Below are 18,141 nucleotides of genomic sequence, written 5' to 3'. Positions count from 1 at the left end.
TAGCCAGAATCCAAGGGCAACTGAATGGCCCTGTAATTTCCCTCTTCTTTCCTAGCACTCTATAAAGGGATGTATAGTGGGGAGGGATTTGAGAATACAAGCACATTGCCTACAAACTTCTAGATCTTATGCACCTGCTGATTGTTGGTTACAATTGCAATGGGTCAGTTCAGGGAAACTCTTTCTTTTCAGATACATTTATTATCTTGTTCCCATTCACTTCCCTGAGCTTGCCCCATCAGCCAATATGATGCAGTGTCACTTCATCCCATGCTATCAGTACCCAGGACCAGTATTGGTGAACTCCCTGTCCTATTTTGATAAACTGTAACCATTTAACATAACAAAGTTCACCCTGTTAGCATTATCTTTTGCAGCTTTTCTTCCACACATTGTAACCCCTCCTCCCCCTACCTCAGGGCAGCAGTTTAGGGAGACTGGCCAGCAGTCCATGGCAGTAAGACTCTGCAATAGCCATGTTCCCATGGGAGGGAATGGAGAGTATTTTCTGATGTCCCTGAGTTATGCAGGTGCCCTGAGAGCTGTAGGACATTCTGGCAGATCTTTGTGCCTTCCAAGGTTAGGAGAGTCATGCCCACTGCCTGCTACATGGAGACCCTTATCATTTTGCCCACCCCACTTGCAGAATGAATTGCAGGAAATCTCACATGTGAGATGATAGTTTCCTGACCCTAACACAGGTTTTCTAGCTTTACAGGGCAAAGTGGTCCCCAAGTCACTAAATGAAATTCCACTTCCAGTCCCTGCTTACCATATAGACATGAACATTCATGTATAGCAAATTTAATAGAACTATATATAATTTAGGGCCCCAGATAAAGATTTCTCCAAAACTTCTTCCAAAAGACCCCTTCTAATGTTAATTTCACGACCTTGAGAATGCTTTAAAAATGCTTTTCAGTGCTGCACTCTAATGAAAGGAATGTGCATTCATATCCAGCAAACAAGGGAGCTACCATACAAGACACAGGAATCTTAACATGGTCCATGTGTACTCTTCTTTCCTAAGACCGCTACGTATGCTGAGTGGAGATCCTGGGAGAAAGAATTTGCCACAATTATTTCTTGTCAGCTTTCCAAACCTTTCGTGTGTACTTTACTTAGCATATCAGTGTAGTTTTCACTTTACTTCAACTGTTAGATAAGATTGTTAAATATAAACTTGACTTCTTCTTAGAAGATTCCATGAACTATATACACTGAATGGTATTTCTCAAGGAGGCTGTGTAGTAGAAGTACATAGTTGGGTGAGCCAATACACTAATTTTACAGCATTCCTCAAGTTATTGAGTAAAGTTCTTCATAAAGGGATGGGAAGAGAGGGGAGATATTTTTTTACCAGATACATAAGACTGATTCTCACGCTGCCTTTTAATCTTGAAAAAGTCTTGTTACTTCTCTAATCTGTTCACCAATGGCTAAATTTGGGAAGCTGAGGTATGGTGAGTATATTTTGGGGTTATTCATGATTATGGCCACCTCAGTTTTTTGGCAATTTCAATAACAAAAAAGAAATTGAGAACTGAAGCACAGCTTCATATCGTTATTAATAATACTAAAATAATAAAATATAATGCAGTTTAAACGTAGCTGATTCCATACTGGAGCAATTATGCATGCAATTCCCATTTGCCAATAAATGTAATTGAGAAATAGATATGAAAGTTCCATACTTAAAGCAAATTAAATGTGGTTAAACTCTTAATTCAAAAAATTAAAAAATAAAAAGAGGAACAGTTACGAGGTCTCCAGTGCTCACATATATTAGAAATAGCTAAAAGAAAGCTAAACAGTCAGGGGCTAGATCATGGCCCTCGGTCCCTGAACCACTTTGACAGCACTTTCCTATTTTGCTCCAAGCAGGAGAGGAGATTGGTGTGTCTGGGGTTGAGGCAGGAAGGGGGAGAGGGGAAGGGGCAGAGGTCAGACTGGAGGAGATGTACATCATCTTACCCCACCACAAGCCACCCTACCTGCCCATGGTGTGTAACCTAAAATTCTGCAACCTGAGGCCACATTAACTTTCGCTTAGGGAACGCCCCCTGCTAAGCAAAACTCTTTACGGAGGGTTTCCAGTGGCAGCTGCTGGTAGTCATAACTGGCAGTGCAGCTGTATTGCATATTAGCAAGCATCTGGGGGACAGAGAGTCTCTTCGTGAACAGCTTTGTGCTTCTGGCAGATTTCTTGAGAGCCTGGAAGGTCTGCAGGCTTTTGGGTGGAGAGGAACATGATGATTTTGGGAAAACTCTTGCAGTCTCTCCCATTCTTGTGTACCATTATACATAGGAGAGGGCAACATGGCCCTAATTCAAGTAGAGCCCAATTCTGTATTCTTCAGGCAGGTATAATGTCCACTAACTTCTTTAACCTAACTCTTGTTACTTATATTGACGTGCACTTTGAACAATTCTACGTTTATACAAGACAAGACATGTCCTGTTAAATCTCTTCAAAAATTGAACTGCTTTTCTTTCAGCAAACAGATCTAGAAGATGAACAATGGCTATACAATCAGTATGAGTCACAGATAGACCATCATAAACAGCAAGCACAAGCTTGAAAGAATCGGGTGTGAACAGAAAATTGCATGGAAGAATTTTGGAAGTATGTGATTTACCCATTATGTAAAGGATTCAGGCCCTATGACTCAGCTCCAGATGCCACATAACAATGAAACATCTATTTTCATAAAAAACATAAAGCCAAACTCATTTTTAAAAGGTATCAGAATAATTGGGCCAAACTAATCCAAATAATGTAACTCCACTGACATCAGTGGCTGAGGGTCTACATTCATTACCTTTAGCACTGTCTCATTTAAATAGATTAAAGGATTACATAACCATACTTGCTGCACCTTCTAAGGCCTTTTCAGTCTTAAGAAGAGGGCCCCAAAAATTCATTAATATAAAACAAGCTTTTTTATAAAAATGGGAATTGAATATCCAAATCTTTTAGGTGGCTTTGAAAATCTCAACCTTAAAAACTAATAAAGTCTGTTCATTAAGAGCCTTATCCAAAGCCAATTTTAGTCAACGGAAAGATGCCTACATACTTCAGTGGGCTCTGGATCAGATCCTAAATAGCTGAATATTAACCCCGTGCTACATTCCAGCAAGTTTTCATTCACGCTGTGTCAATATCAGGAAAAGATTAACCTTGCTGCCAGATGCCATTGCCTCATCTGACAAAGTGGTTCAGAAGACAAGAATAGCAAGTTCATGAACAAAACCCAAACTACTGTCTTGTTTTGTTTCTGACGGTGAGATAGTCCTTTTTTTAGTCCTGTAGTAAATACTGGTAAATGAGTAAAATACCAAAGTAATCTAAAACCTTTCCAAAAAACGACCACATTATCTAAATATCAGTCTAACCTACACCAGTCGGTGATCTCTGTCATCATTTAGGAGACTAATGAAAATTACAGTGGTCCGAATGACCGTGCTAAGCAACGGATTCAGGGACATTTTGCTAGGGATATTTCAGAGAATTTCACCTCATGTATGGGGCAGGAAGCCAGAGAAGCAGAGACATGGCTGAGAATAGATTTAGGAAAAATAAATGAAGGGAAAAAAAAGAAAACAACCTGAAATGTATGTTTGTTTTCTACAAGAATATTACCAGGCACATTGTCTTTGCTGATCTGATCAGTAATATGCTGAGGCACCATGAATTCATTGCTGGATATAGTCGAATGGTGCTGAGGCATCACTCTCCTTCACTGTGTGCCCCATATCCTGCCACCTACTGAAGCCCCTTCCTCCCATCCAAGTATAATATACCAAAAACGTCACCCACCTTTTGGTGGTGGTCAGCTGAGCTCCCAGAAAGGGCCATCATTTGCAACATTAAGCTATCATTCAGCTGCAGCACTAACTGTTGGAAACAAGGAGATATTATACTGAAGAAGTTACTTCCTCAAGCCCTTTAGGTAGTGCATGCACAGCTAGAAAGCCAAGTCACAATCTCCCTCGATCAGCAATGGCTACCCACCCCAGGGAATAAACCAGCCTGAAGGTCCAAATTTAAAAGCTGCTATCAGACAAAGACAGAACAGGATTGAACAATTGGACAATATGCCCAGTACTGCCCCCTAGCCTGTGCCACAAAGCACCACATCTCCCTGTTTCCCATTTTTTATGACTGCCCCACTGCAGTATTATTGTGAGCCCTCAGCCATGTACTGAGGAGGAACTAGTCTAACAAAGCCAGCACAGTTCCTGGAAATAGTTTACTACACTCAGTTCAGTCCTGCATTACATTCAGTGAGGAGGCTGACCTTAGTAGCATCCACCAAATCATCCCCTTCCAGGTGTACAATGATGGTTCCAACATGTCTGCATTGCTGCTGTGGAGCCAATGAAGCGTGCAAGAGTTGATCTTTTTCATGCCCCCTCAGGTCCCACCTGGGGAGCGACAGGGACCTCAGTGCAATTCACACTTCCCTGGTGACATCTAGCAGCGAGCCAACTACAAAAGGAACAGCTTCTGTTGCCAGACATGGGTATCAATCATGGTCATCGGTAGGACTTAAGCATATGGATGCTAGCCAAGGTGAATCATGGGTGGCTTACCAGAAAATCTGCTGGAGTGTTAGAAACAGCTTTAGCAGGAAATTTTAAGATGTTTATAAGTTTTTAAAACTTCAATACCATATCAAATGGAATTAGCAATGAAGAGAAACTATAAAGAGCTTAGGTTTCAGAGTAGTAGCCATGTTAGTCTGTATTCGCAAAAATATTCACTTCTGAGCTGTAGCTCACGAAAGCTTATGCTCAAATAAATTTGTTAGTCTCTAAGGTACCACAAGTTCTCCTTTTCTTTTTATAAAGAGTTTATTTGACCATAACTTTTTAGTTAACTTCTCAGCTGATGTTGTTAAGGTTTTGATTGACTGATTGGTTAATTTTTTAATCTAGAAATAGATTCAGATTTTGATCCACTTTTGGAATGTTGCTTCTCCTTTTGTACAAGAAGGAAATAAATGTCAATATCCTAAACATTACACAGCTGTCTCATGCACTATCTCAAAATTCTGGGCAGCTCTGAACCTCTATCTAATCTATGGCATTTCTAAAACACCTGTCATCATAATATCTAAGCTCCATGAAACAATTAAAAGATGCATACCCTAAAGGGAAGTATTTGCACAATCTCTTCCTTGCTCTCATTATGCTGTATAGATTTTTGTTTGACTGTTTCTACATCTTGTCTTACCTTATCTACTTTCCCACTCCCCCTCCCATTTGTCCAACTGTGAGTGAGTCTTGGAGAGATGTCACTTCCAGGGTGGGCCACTTATCCAAGAAGGAGATGTTGCATTTGGGTTTGAATATGGTCAGGCAGTGTCTGATCTGATCTGGTGACACAGAGGATTCCACATGGGGATGTAACCCACAGGCAGCTGCCTATTTGGGGAGCACACTGAGAATGTGTTTAACTAATTGTAACACTTTCTTTAGGTGACCTCTCTATACTGCTCAGTCTGCTATATGCTCCACTTTTGGGTATGAGCCCACAACAAAAATCACAGAAAGGGAGAAGGAAGCAAGATACAGGGGATAAGGAGCAGACAGAGGTTCAGAAAAGGAGGGGGAGGAACAACTTGAGCTTGACTTTGAACTTGGCCTTTGCATTACAAAGGAAGGTGGGAACAAAGCTCTAAAGCTACCCAGTAATTTACAGCACCAGCCAGGGGTGGGAGCAGAGCTGGGTACAACTAGTTAAGTCAGCAAGGCTGGCAGCTCCTTTGTGCTATGTATAATGCTTCAGTGAAGCCCTTTCCTCTGGTAATCCCTCACCAAACAGCTACTCTTGCTGTTTCTCTGACATTCTAACAATACATACATACCAGTACTGTACACTTAGGAAAAATCCTAATGTCCAACATGGTACCTTACTGCTGTGGAAGGGAGCTCCAGTGCTGACCTGACTAATCCCAAGGATGATGAGGCTGGTGCAATGGGGTGATGTGATGCACTGAGGCCAAGAAAAGGGTGGAGAGCCTGTTCATACAAATAGAACATTGGAAGGGGATAGGAGGTGGCTGACACACATGGCAAAGAATGCGCAGCATCTGGGACTTCAACTTTAGGAGGGGAGCGGGGAGAGAATTCAGGGCTGACAGGGAGGATAGTTTTCACCAACTGTAATTTTTCACTAAATAGACAAAAAAACATGTCTCTATGGTAGGAATCTAACATCTATATATGAATGCAGCCCTTACGTACATTTTCAATCTGGAACAATATTGGGGAACATAAACAAAGCAAGCCAGTATCGTGAAAATACATGAGAATTGCCATCTTTTCTGAATGTGCTAAGTGAGGGAATATAACTGCTTCCTTCCTATATGCTACACGCTATCCCCTCCTTAAATACAAGGACATTGTTCCTTATCCATACCTGAAAGCTCTCTGTGGCAGTAGGGCATGAGAGGGCAACAGGCATGGCTTTCTGTATGCTACATAGTGCTAAGTACACAGACAGTGCTCACTGAATAACAAACAACAAAAACAGAGCTGTGTTGGAAACTGTTTTCCAACCGTGACTGCAGGTTTCACTTTCAGAGTGAACATTATAATATGCTCACTTAATAAGTGCCTGGGGATGGGGGCAGTGTCCACCATATTCTGGGTACTATCAAAATACAAATGTCATAAATATAAAGGGAAGGGTAAACAGCTTTAAAATCCCTCCTGGCCAGAAGAAAAACCCTTTCACCTGTAAAGTGTTAAGAAGCTAGGATAACCTCACTGGCACCTGACCAAAAGGACCAATGAGGAGACAAGATACTTTCAAAGCTGGACGGGGGGAGAAACAAAGGCTCTCTCCGTATGTGTGATGCTTTTGCTGGGAACAGAAAAGGAATGGAGTCTTAGAACTTAGTAAGTAATCTAGCTCGATATGCATTAGATTCTGTTTTGTTTAAATAGCTGATAAAATAAGCTGTGCTGAATGGAATGGATATTCCTGTTTTTGTGTCTTTTTTAACTTAAAAAAGTTTTTTAAGTTTTTAACTTAAAAAAGTTTTTTGCCTAGAGGGATTCTCTATATTTTGAATCTGATTACCCTGTAAGGTATTTACCATCCTGATTTTACAGAGGTGATTCTTTTACTTTTTTTTCTTCAATTAAAATTCTTCTTTTAAGAACCGGATTGCTTTTCTCATTGTTCTTAAGATTCAAGGGTTTGGGTCTGTGTTCACTTATGCAAATTGGTGAGTATTTTTATCAAGCCTTCCCCAGGAAAGGGGGTGTAGGGTTTGGGGAGGATTTTGGGGGGAAAGACGTTTCCGAGCTGGCTCTTTCCCTGTTATATATTTGTTAGACACTTGGTGGTGGCAGCAATAAAGTCCAAGGGCAAAAGGTAAAATAGTTTGTACCTTGGGGAAGTTTTAACCTAAGCTGGTAAAAATAAGCTTAGGGGTTTTTCATGCAGGTCCTCACATCTGTACCCTAGAGTTCAGAGTGGGGAAGGAACCTTGAAAACAAATAATTTAAAAAATAAATGACAACAAAGCAGGCCTGCTGAGGGTTACACCAGGAGTGCCCTACAAATTGTCAACATCTAGGGCATAAATGGAATCTTGAATCTTGCTCACACCTTTTATTTTATGTATATCAAATAAATATTTAATATGGGATGAAGAGAAGGGATAACATGAGACTAAAAAGCACATATCTGTGGGCTTGATATGGAGGGCAACTGAGTACCAATATGTCCTATTGAAGTCAATGACAGTAACAGGTGCACAGCACCTCTCAGAATCAGGCTGTATTGTGTACTGAAGTGTATTGAAGGATAAACAACTGATCTCAGGCTGTGTATATATTTCACAAACTACTAATGGCTACTCCTGAGCACTCATGAACAAAATATGATACATACCGCAGATAATCTCTTTTCCTTAGGTTCCTTGCAACTACAATAATTTAAGATCACATTCAAAAAGCAAACAAACTTAAAAACAGTTTATACCTGCCAGAATTCAAATCTCTATATTTTGATCTCTACATAAATGAAAGCATACTTCTCAAAACAGAAAAATCCTACAGAATTAGTAGATAACGATATATTTTATAGGTTTTTTTTAAACTGACCTATACAATTTAGTAGAAAATTATCTTTCTGCTATAAAATTCTATAGGATGGTTCAAAAAACCCTGTAGACGGGAGATCACTGACTGCTGAATTCTATAGATTTTTAGAGTAATTTCTGTAGAACCCTATTCCATTTTTGTAGAAACCAAATTATTTCATCCCTATTAAATTCTATATGCCTTTTCAATAAGGTTGATAGAACTGCAATCTTGTAGGAGCTATAAGAGGAATTGTCATTTAGTTTCTCAAGGCTGCAAGCTACCTGAAGGAACATTTTACCCCCATTACAGAACACTCATTATCTGAACAAAACCCCAAACATGTCATGAACAAAGGACAGTATTACCACTCCAGGCACACAGAACACAGAGGAAATTAGGAGTGGCAGATACAGCTTTATATAACATTACTTTTAACATTTTAAAGATGTTTCCTCCTTGCTACCTGCAGCTTGTACCAGCCTAAATATGTGTCTGTTACTCATTACTAGGCTGAGAAATTACCTAACTATAGACTTTGCTCTTGTGGGCAATCAGAATCAGTCATCAGAAATACAAAGTATACTTTAGTAATGTAGGATCATAGCAATTAGAGATGGAAAGGACCTATAAGAACATTGACTTGCTGGGTCCATCACCTTACTGAATGTTAAATTGACACTATTTTTACAGAAAACATTTATATTTAAGATTCAGTTTCTTAGACTGAACAAGTTATAGTGATGGTTTTAAAATGACCCTTGAAAAACAGTTTTAAAGATCCTTTGAGTAGTTCAGAAACAACTTTTTATCTTCCTTAATTCTTTCTAGTTCATTTTTTTCTCCACCACAAAACAGTCAAACTGCCTGCAGCAGATAAAATATTACCAGAAAAACAAATCCTTTATTGAATGAAATATTTCACTGTGTAATCATAAAGAACACACCCCTAGAAGCTACTGTATAGAAATCAGAATCACAAACAAAACAAAACAAACCCCACAAGTGCTTGTCCCCTGCTCTGAAACAGTAAATGTTTTCCTCCTATACTGCTTGAGCAGCTTTACTGGCTGAAGAAAAGGGCTGATCTAACACACACTCCCAATCTCTATAATTAACTGCAGCCACAATACTAAAGATGAAATAGGGTGTTGAGTATTTCTTGGCAGGCATGTTTAACTATACGCATCAGCTATGTCATTTGTGGTATGTAGTAAAGCTTGCACAAAAATACTGCAATATCTTTCAGGGAAGCTCTCAAAATGATGCTTCTACACACCGTGAGCATCTTCAGTATCATGAGCTGATTTTTGTAGGCACATTCTATAAAACAAGCCCCAGTATTATTTTTTGTGTGTTTTTGTTATGGGTTAGCAGTAAATATTAGAGAGACTACTACATGAATCCACACAACACACACAAAGCCTTACTGGGGTTCATACAGCAAGTGCTGTTTCTTTCAGATTCATGCAGTCACTCAACATCTCAACTTTTAAACCTATTGTCTAAAACAGGGGTCGGCAACCTTTCAGAAGTGGTGTGCCAAGTCTTCATTTATTCACTTTAATTTAAGGTTTCACTTGCCGGTAATACATTTTAATGTTTTTTAGAAGGTGTGTCTCTCTCTATAAGTCTATATATTATATAACTAAACTATTGTTGTATTGTAAAATAAACAAGGTTTTCAAAATGTTTAAGAAGCTTCATTTAAAATAAAATTAAAATGTTGATCTTATGCCGCCGGCCTGCTCAGCCCACTGCTGGTCTGGGGTTCCGTTCACCTAGGCCGGCAGTTGGCTGAGCGGGGCCTGCGGCCTGGACCCCAGCTGGCAAGGGGCCGGCAGCCAGAATCCCAGACCAGCAGTGGGCTGAGCGGATCAGCCCACTGCTGCTCAGGGGTTCCGTCTGCTGGCTCCTGCCAGCCGGCATCCCAGCTGCCGGACCCGCTCAGCCCACTGCCAGTCTGGGGTCCTGGCCCTGCCCACACACAGTGGGTACCTACCTTCTCCCTGGATCTGGCCATTCTCTTCCTCTCTCTTTGCACTGAGCTGAGGGTGGGAGTGCACTGAGCACAGGGCTGGGGGTGAAGGAGCAGGCTGGGGGTTGGGGTGTAGGGTCTGGCCAGGAGCTAGAATGAGGGAGGGGGCTCAGGGTTGGGGCAGGAGGTTTGGCTGTGGAGCGCTTACCTGTGCAGCTCCCATTTGGTGGGAGGGGTGCAGGTGGGAATGTGGGGGTGGGAGGAGGTGCAGGAGCTCCCATTTGGTGCTCAGGGTTGGGGGTGGGGATGTGGGGGGGTGCAAAAGTCAGGGCAGAGGGCTGGGAGCATGTGAGGGGGATGCAGGTGTCAGAGCATAGGGTGTGGGTGGCCTGGGTATGTGTGGGGGTGCCAGAGTCAGGGCTGGGGTTGTGGAGGGGGGTGAAGGAGTCAAGCAGAGGGCTGGATGTGTGTGAGGGGGGTACAGGGCTCAGGGCAGGGGCCTTGGGGGTGTGCGGGGCTGCAGGGCTCAGGGCAGAGGGCTGGGTGTGTGGGGGGGGTCAGGGCAGAGGGCTGGGGTCGTGGGGTGCTCACGGCAGGGGGCTGGAGGGGATATGCCCCGCTTCCCCAAGCCTTGCCCCTGCTTCTTCTCTGCCTCCGCCGGGAGCAGCGAGCACTCTGACTCTGCTCCTCCCCCACCCCCTCCCTCGCAAGGGCCGGCAGGGAGGGAGGGACGAAGAAGAGAAGGAGGAGCAGGAACCCAACACACTGTGGGAAGAGGCAGGGGAGCCGGCAGCTTCTGCCCCCTGCCCCCATGGGAGGGGGCAGGGTGCAGAGAAGAGCAGGCTGAGCCGGATTTTTAACGGCATGCTGCTGCCTGCCGGAACTCCGGCAGGCAGCAGCGTGCCATTAAAAATGGGCTCACGTGCGGTCTTTGGCACATGTGCCATAGGTTACCAACCCCTGGTCTAAAATATTCAGAAGGAGAACAATGGACCTCAACAATGCTAGGCCAGGGGACTGAACTGAAAGCCTGTTAACCCTTGAATGCTAAAGTGAGTGGTGATCTGTATGGCCATGTAGGTTTAATATGGCACATATTTCAATAGGATAATAAGCGGTACAACATACTTCATATTCACAGAGGCATGCAACGTCCAATGGCAAAAGTCCATACGGCACTGCAGTGGTAAAGGTTATCACAATGTCACCATTTGCAATTTCATATCCTACATACCATCTATGAAAATAATTCTCTGAAGACAATAGAATGCAACATTTCCTTTCACCTGCAATTTACACATCCTATTAATGAAATAGCATATAGGTGTACTTACTAAACACGTCCCCTCGTGGTTTCTGAGGTTCTATTTGTATTCTGTTGTCAACTGTAATTCCTTGGGGAGAGGTAGTTTCAGTGGGAACAAAAGAAGAGTCTTCAGTTGTTAAATGTGGGGTTCTTGTTGTGGGTGCAGGTTTTGATGTTGTAGATGGTGGAGGTGTTGGAGGCCTTGTTGCTGGCTTCAGTGGTGGTCTTGTTGTCATCGGTTTTGGTACAAACCTAGTAGTTGGCTTGGGTGTAGGCCATATTGTTGGTTTTGGTGTAGGTCGTACTGTTGGCTTGGGTGCAGGCCTTGCTGTAATAATAGCTGGTATATGTGGTGGTCTCAGGGGCTGTCTTGTACCTCTGATGTCAGGAATCCTATTGGTCATACCGCTGCTGCCCTTCGGAAGTGTAGTATTGCCCTTGAATATATTATATGGACGAGATGGTTCAATCATAACTTTAGGAATAGCTGAAAAGAGAGTGAAAATAGGAGAACAATTGGTATTTAACTATCTCTCTGCACAAACTAAAATGTTACAATATCACATGAATATATGTAGAGTATTTGTTGAAATTAGTTCCTTTTGTTTGGTTTTCCACTCATAAAAATCCCCCCAGATTTTAGTATTAATACCCCTGTATTATCACATGCATTTATAAAGTGCCTCTCATCATGGTATCTTGAGAACAAGTTATGTGGTTAAAATGATTAAGGACAACCCATTACCAAAATAGGGAGCCTATACTCAATCCCCTGCAGCCCCAAAATGGATAACTTTAAGGGACAGAAGTGGCAAAACCTAGCCAGGAGGGACAGGTAGCAAAGAGCTGGTCAGACAGGTACATCTGACGTTGAGCTCTAAAAGTGACCAAACTTGCACGCTCTCATAAGCAATCTGTCCAGCCACACAGGAGTGAATTCCAGAGGCTAGTTATGGCAACTGAGTGCTCTGCCTCTGTAAACACCTCCCTTAGGATGATAGCTGAAGTCTTCTACCTTTGAATGTAGGGGATTATGACTGACAGAGAGAGTCTTCAAGATAATTGGGACTCTAAAAAGTACTCACATCATTCTGCCCCACTCAAAAGATGGGGCAAACACATTCTGCACTACATTCCAAGAAGCTTTCAAAGTTGATTTGAGGTGCCTCATGTTGTAGTAGTCTAGGACCCGGTTTACACAGAAAGTTGCATTAGGTGTAACTGAACTACTTTTAATTGATATAATAAAACTGGTGTAAAAATCCTAGGTAGACACACCGAACTGATTTACATCCAGGTAATATTGGTGTAATTCGCATTAGTCAATTCAGAAGTGCAAGCTAAACCAATGTAAGAGTGTCTAAACTCAGGAGTTTGCTCTGAACTAACTAAAATTGTTGGGGGCTTTTTAAATGATTTTTGTTAAACTGGTGCAGCTATTGTGTATAGAAGAGGTCTAGATTTGAGTTAACAAAAGAGAAAGGTCCACATCTAAGAAGAAAGAGTTCAATCTCTTGTCCAGTCCAAAAAAAGTGTTTCTGGTCAATTTTGCTACCTTGGAGACTTGGAGTAGAGATGAGTCTAGTAAGACCTCAAGATTTGACCATGGGCGGACAGAGATTGGAGGAATAGTTACAGGCTTCACCAGTTCTTCAAAACGCTTCTTCCTGCCAATAAGCATCAACTCTGTTTTATACAGCTTGAACCTAAGCCACTTTCATCCAGATCCCCTGTCTGCCAAAAGCTGGAAGGAGCAAGAAGATGGTGTCATCTTGGCTATGGTGACCAGATGTCCCATTTTTAAAGACACAGTCCCATATTTAAGCCCTCCTACAAGTGTCCTGATTTTTTCTTAAAAATGGGCAAATTGTCCTGTATTTTCTGTCTCCCCACCAATCAGTACTGGAGGGTCCTGCTGCTGGCCAGATCCCTATTCACCAGCCGCCCTCCCACCAGCGGGGAATAGGGGGGTCCAGTGGCAAATGATGGAAGCGGGGGCTCAAAGCTGGTGGTGGGGTGAAGATGTAGCGCACGGGGCCAGCCGCCCCCACCCTGCCGGGTCATCAGCACAGCCCCTGCTACATGCCAGCTCTCAGCCAGTAGGACCCTACCCCCCTGTCCCATTTCTGGCCAGCACTGGCTGTGCGCTGTGGTGGCTGATGAGTGCGGGCAGGCCTCAAGCAGCTGCCAGTTACATGTTGCCTGCGCTGCCCACCCATCAGCCCTTTACATGCTCCCCCTCTCACTGTCCTCTCCCTGCTTTGCCCCTTCGTCCCTCCCCCAGACCTGCTTCTCCTCCATATCCCCATCGGCAGGGCGCATCCGGCTTCCAAGGCTGTGCGGACAACAAGCCCCTGGTCGGAGTACTCAGATCACCAACAGTCTGGCCTGCAGACTCCTTCCAGGCTGGCCAGGAGGAGCCAAGCCCTGCTTGTACCAAAGTCCTGCACAGCACTGGCACAGGGAAGCCTCTACGCCCCTCAGCTAAGCTCTGGAGTGGCAGGGAAAGGGAGTGGAAACGATTTCTAGCCTGTTCACATCCCGAACTTGTAGGCTCCACAGCAGCCCCTGGGGCAGAGGCTTAGCACCCTCTTCACTCCCTACCCCTCTGCCCTGGGTCCTGCCCCCAGGGAACGTGGGGCTGCTACATCCCCTAGGCACCATCCCCTGCTGAACCACCTCTCTGGAGGGTTTGCTGAAGCCCCTGCAGTCAGGTTCCCTGGGCCCTGGTGCACAATGCATCCTTAGGGCTTAACCCCTTCCTGCCCACGCTGTAGATAGGGGACGGGTTATGTCAGTGGCCAGCAGCAGCCTGGAGCTCTGCCTTTCAACACTGTGCAGGCAGAAAGGGACAAGCTGCTTCCAGTCACACATGGCAGGGGAGGGGGCTGGGAAGAGAAGAGAGGAGATCTGCAAAGACATGGGCCACGTCATCCCTTCCCCACTCATCCTCCCCTGCGGCTGGAAGCAGCTCCTGTCCCTTCCCTCCCACACAGTGATGAAAGGCTTCTGCTGGCCACATTCTGGTGTGAAGCCTGGCTGAAATCTGGGGAGGGGAGGGCATGTAACCCTGCATGCCCCCCACCCCCCAACATGTTGCCTCGGAAGACAGGGTGCCACGTACCAGGAGAGGCGGGTCTGTCCTGGAATCCAGCCAGGCATGGAGGGCAGGGTCGGTCAGTCACCCCCCTCACCCCATGTGTGAGAGAGGTATCACCTCTCCCCGTGTGGGTAGGGTGGGGGGGGTAGGGGTGTGTGTGTGTGTGTCACCCCTCCCTGTGTGAACCCTAAAGCCTTAAAGATAAGAAGGTAAATAAAAAGAATCCAACTATGCAGTATTTCTTTTTAACAGGGGCTCGGTCAGCTTGATATTAATTTGAACGTTTGTACTGCATAGTTCTGATCGATTGCCATTGAACTCACTTGAATATGAGTAATTTTACCAGGTGTCCCATATTCAGCATAGGGAAATATGGTCACCCTAATCTTGGCCCCCAAAAAGGAGACTTAGAGCTATCTAGTCTCACTATTATGTAGAGTGCCATGTACCTAATAATGGCACCATATTGTCTCACAGTTTGCCCCAGAATCTTCAATCAGAAAGAGTGACAAAATTTAACTTGGTTGGTGTCCAAAAGTGAGAGTTTGTATGTGACTGGGAAAAAAGAGTGATTATTAGAATAATTGTCATGTATGCTTTACTATTTTATTATTTATTTATATTACATACCACTCAAAGGCCCTAATGAAAGTTGGGTACCCATTGTGCTGGGAACTGTGGAAACACCAAGAGACAGTCTCTTGCCCAACATAACCCTCTGAGATGTCTGAGAGAACCATTTCAAAGGCATTTCATCCACCAGTGTCTGGTCCCTCAGTAGAGTCAAACCCCATCTGATTATCTACAGTATTGTAAGCTGTTGAAAGATTTAGTACTATCAGCAGAGACATCTGTTGATTGCCCCAAGGACCCAGGTCTCCAGTGAATCTTAATTTATTTTGGCAGACCTTTCAAAGTCTTACATGTTTGCCACCTGACAGTAATCAAGATTACGTGTAAATCCCACAAACTGCAAATCGTATCCTTCCTTAGCACTGGTTTCGCAATCTGACAGTGAGTACGTCCATTTGTTATTCACCATTTTCATGCCTGATTTTACATAAAGAAATAGCAAATTGGCCAGAAATAGCTCTATCCATTAATAAAGTCCCCCAAATACTAAAAGGCTAAAATCCCCCCTAATTACTTAAATATCTTTTAAAATCCAGTAGCATGCAACAAACAATGATAATTTAGTCCCCAGTTCAGTTAAGCACTTCAGCATTGGGGTCTGGCTGAGCTACGAGACTGGCACGGAACTCACAGAGTGCATACAACGGACGGAGAAAGAGTAAGAGGTAGTATATGATCAGGCCTTACCCCAGTTATTACACTCTAGCACTCGCTCAGAACAAGAACAATTACAATCATTTATAGAATGTGGCTGTGAATAGGATTCACTGGATTTCTTTCTAATAACGAAAAGATCTCAAGGAAAGATATTTTTATCCAGGCATGTTAAGACTCCTAAAACTTTGAATACAATATCTGATCCTTTATTATCTTTCAAAAACAGCTGAGAGAAATTGAGAAAACTGATACTACTGCATCTCAAAATTTACCATGTTTCTCAGCTTTCCTAATAAATGGCCTTGGTGTTTGACATTTGGCTTTGAGGTTCATGACACCCCTCCAGCCCCAAAAGAAAAAAAAAAAAGAGCACATTACATACGTAGGCAGTTTATTCCATCGCCTCTGTATCCTTCTTTACATTTACACTTGTAGGTTCCCTGTGTATTGTAACATCGTGAAAAGCTGCCACACTGATACTGGCCAATTGAGCATTCATCTACATCTGTAACAGAAAATCATATAAAAGTCATTCACATGAGAGAAGGAACATGCTTCCCCCCTCCAAAAAAACCCTACAATAAGCAGATGTCATCATTTAAAAATATTCTTAATTTTTAAAATTCAACAACATTGTATCACCAGTGAAACCAGGAGAATTTTATCCTAAATTAATCTTTTTCATAGATTTTAAAAGGCGAGAAGAGATTATTATGGTCATCTAATAATCTCCTATATAAGGCATATAACTTGGCATCACCATGTTTAATATTTTGCTGTGGCAACAGATAGTTTCTACAAGTAAATTTTATAATTTCTGTAACCACTTTTTAAAGGTGACCTGTAAGGGTGGGAAATAATTGAGCTCGTGATTTATAAGGCCCTGATCCAACAAAGCACTTAAGCCTGCTCTATATCTGTGTTTTAACCACTATTATACCAGGGTGGAAACTGTTTACAATATCTTATATTATTTCACTATACTAGTGCCACAAACAAGGTCCCTATACCTGCAGGTGCTCTGTGCAGGGCCTTCACATTGAAGTAACTGGAAGCATGGTCACATGTGAAGCAATACAACTTAATCTCCAACATCACTTTTCTTTAATATGATCATCAGCTGAAGCACTGAGAAAAATTAGTGACGTTCACTAAGGCCCCAGATCAGCAACTGCTTGCAAGAAGCCCCAGTGAAATCTACAGAAATCATACCACGCTGAGCCACTTCCAGGATCAGGGCTTAAATGTATATTTTTTCATTTTCATATTCAATGTAATTCTATTTCATAAAATTAATATAGGATAAACTAAAGCAATCTGTTTTCAGCCCATAATAAAGTGATTAATACAGTCTCTATAAGCCAGCTAATATAGTAATATAATAAACCTTGGATTAGTATTACAGGAAACATATGTGTGCTCTATGCATGCAAGACTCACTGAAATAAATGGATTTTATTACCGTGGCATTGGTATTTGCCTCCAATGTACATCAGATCGAAGCCTTTATGACACTTGCAGATGTAGCTTCCAAAAGTATTAACACATTTCCTAAACCTGGGACAGACAACTCTCCCAGTAGCACATTCATCAACGTCTGTAAACACAAATTAATTGTATTCTTAATAATATAGCTAAGATATGATCTGCCTCAAATTGATTTCAACTCTCAAAAATTGAATTTGCAATCTGAACTGTCAAAAATCTTTTAAAAATTTCCTCTTTGCCCCATTCTGGTATCCTTATATCAATGCTTGGGCGCTACCATATGGAAGACCTTAATTCAGTTTTTGATTGTGCTCCCTCTATATCCCACATCTCCTGTGCCAACACAGAAAGCACAGCAAGAAAGAGATAGACATTATGCTCAGATTGGTGGGAGTTAAGTTTAGAAATTACCAAGAGTAGCCTTACTTTACATTGACTGTTCTGATTGATTTATATTAGCTGGTTCAAGGTTGTAGAGAGAATCCCAGAAATACGGACAGATTTTGAAGGGTGTAGTGTGCGGTTTTCCTTGGACAGAAAATGGTTACTTACACACTCTGCATCAAGGATGATGGTGTAAAGCAGAAACAAACTGGGGACATGCCCCAAACACATATCTCAAACATCCAGAGTAGTACTTAATTTCTCAAGCACTGGGAGCCTTTAATTAATGGGCTGTAAACTATAAATAATACATTGAATTGCAGGTAAGTAGAATAAATAATAAACATATCCGAAATATCATTCAGACACAAAATGTTTTGAAACTTAGTCCTCCTTGAACAGGTGTGTATATATTTTGTTCTATACTATACAAGTACAGTAAATTTCAAGAGATACATGGCTATCATCATATCTACACCACCGCATATGTGG

At 42.6% G+C, this 18,141-nt stretch overlaps 1 protein-coding gene across 3 annotated transcripts in view; it reads right to left on the bottom strand.

Moving 5' to 3' along the window:
• The window catches only part of NPNT (nephronectin), a 93,839-nt gene that overhangs the window by 16,828 nt on the left and 58,870 nt on the right, over positions 1-18,141 (bottom strand). For all 3 annotated transcript variants that reach the window (XM_084625930.1, XM_084625928.1, XM_084625929.1), the window contains 3 exons: positions 17,240-17,374; positions 16,160-16,282; positions 11,416-11,874 (listed from right to left, as the gene is read on the bottom strand). In XM_084625930.1, coding sequence (XP_084482056.1) covers positions 11,416-11,874; positions 16,160-16,282; positions 17,240-17,374 — 717 coding nt within the window. The remainder of the gene's footprint in view (positions 1-11,415; positions 11,875-16,159; positions 16,283-17,239; positions 17,375-18,141) is intronic.

This window comes from Lepidochelys olivacea (genome assembly GCF_965140295.1).
Source record: "Lepidochelys olivacea isolate rLepOli2 genome assembly, chromosome: 4".
In the NCBI taxonomy this organism is placed as follows: domain Eukaryota; kingdom Metazoa; phylum Chordata; order Testudines; family Cheloniidae; genus Lepidochelys; species Lepidochelys olivacea.
Note: the sequence above shows the minus strand (reverse complement) of the source record. Positions and strands in the feature narration are given on the sequence as shown.